This window comes from Anastrepha ludens, chromosome 5 (genome assembly GCF_028408465.1).
Source record: "Anastrepha ludens isolate Willacy chromosome 5, idAnaLude1.1, whole genome shotgun sequence".
NCBI lineage: Eukaryota > Metazoa > Arthropoda > Insecta > Diptera > Tephritidae > Anastrepha > Anastrepha ludens.
Window position 1 is genome coordinate 64,801,137 of NC_071501.1, and position 1,822 is coordinate 64,802,958.

The 1,822-nt window shown below is 37.0% G+C and overlaps 1 protein-coding gene across 1 annotated transcript; it reads left to right on the forward strand.

Annotated features, from left to right (window-relative positions):
• The first annotated feature begins 943 nt into the window (after nt 1–943).
• Nucleotides 944–1,513, forward strand: LOC128864738 (uncharacterized). Its single transcript, XM_054104492.1, has 2 exons — nt 944–1,142; nt 1,239–1,513. Exons 1-2 carry the CDS (start codon nt 998–1,000, stop codon nt 1,511–1,513), a joined length of 420 nt encoding a protein of 139 aa, XP_053960467.1. The 5' UTR covers nt 944–997.
• The last annotated feature ends 309 nt before the right edge of the window (nt 1,514–1,822 follow it).

Sequence of the window (1,822 nt, forward strand, 5' to 3'; positions counted from 1 at the left end):
AGAATATGTGACCCGGCAGATATTTTTTATGAGGAGCTTTTTCATGGCAGAAATACACTCGGAGGTTTACCGTTGCCTGTCGAGGGGTGACCGCTATTAGAAAACACTTTTTCTTAATTTTGGTGTTTCACCGAGATTCGAACCGACGTTCTCGCTGTGAATTCCGAATGGTAGTCACGCACCAACCCATTGGGCTACGGCGGCCGCAGTATGTGATCAATGGTTCAATGAATATAATATGAGGTAGCGTTCCTTTAATGGCTCTAATGAAATAAAATACGGTGAAATTCTTTCTACTTTCAACTTTGTCTGCATGAACAAAACAACTTAACGCAGAATTAACAACAAAGCCTAATTGTTTAATGTTGTTGGTAAACATCAGGGCGCTATTACCGACAATTTTAGAATATGTTAAACAAGTACTAAACTGGTACTAATAAGCAATCCATATGACTTGGCCGTATTTAGGCTTAGACATTTATCGTGGGCCCATTGCGAAATTGCATACAAGTTGCAATTAATTTTAAAACACAAATTCGCAATTAGACCATTTCTACTTGACAAATACAACTGAATATCATTAACACAAGAATGGACATTGACACACACAGAGAATATATCAATCACAAAAATACTAAACAAAAGGGGAGCAAAACTTGCGGTACACCGGAGCCAACTTAATAAGACGTGAAAAAGCCCGCCCGGTACATTACCTTTTGAGTTCTTCCTGAAAGTTACCTGATCATAAGTTTGGCAGAGTTAACAGAAGATCTAAAGACGTCTTTAAGATTTCTGCAACAAAGGTCATGACTCACCGAGTCAATTGCCTTAGAGAAATGCAAACGGCAATGAAGAGATAGGTCATCATTATAAAACTGCGTACACGAAGTAAATGTTTTTTTTTTCTTTTTGTAATTTATTTTGATTTTCAACAATTAAAATAAATAGTTTTGCTTTTCCTTTTACATAGCTATAAATAGTAAACAACCACTGAGAAATGTTGCTCTTAAAATCCGTTAGAAAAACGCCAACCCTGGTTAGTACAACAACAGCCAGAATTAGTGGCCCAAGTCTAGTGGCAAGTCTTGAACAACACAGGAACTTGATTCTTACAAACAAAGTATTGTCAAATGGATTGACCGGTAAGTCAAGCGCTTTTAAATACAATTAATTCGCAGCAACACTAAATTATGTGTGTATGTATGTATGCATTTCATCATTTTTTCTGATTGCTCTAGGTGCACCGACAGCCGTTCGTTTCTATGCGGATGATGCCAAGCGGGAACAACAGAGCTCCAGATCGACACCAAATGCCCCAGCCCTCAGTTTGCCAGATCGTAAACAAATTGAAAGATTCTTTTTTCGTGTGTTTGCACTTATTTGGGATATAAGCGTATGGACCTATTTTAATACCAAAAAAGCTATTGATACCCACATTATAGCCAATGATTCCGTACAATGGTATTGGAAGCGATTGCATGACCGAATGGAGCAGGCTAAGAAGGAGTGGTGAATTGTGTGTGGATTTTGAAGAGCCAGAAACATTTACACATTTACATTTATAAATGTTGACAAGAAGACATTGTCACTCATTATTTTTATGTGAAGTTCACTTTCATTTTTAGTTAGCTATTACATATTAAAATAATTTGTTTTTGCGGAGATCACTGAACAACTGATTTTATTTGCACTTTTGCCTCGCTTCTGGTGTTGCTTTCGGTTACGCGCTGCGTTAGTTTAATTGAAGCTTCTGCTTCGTCTGATTTTACTAATTTCTTGTTTTCTTTTTGCTTGTAAGAAGCTATTGACAAGTTCACAATTT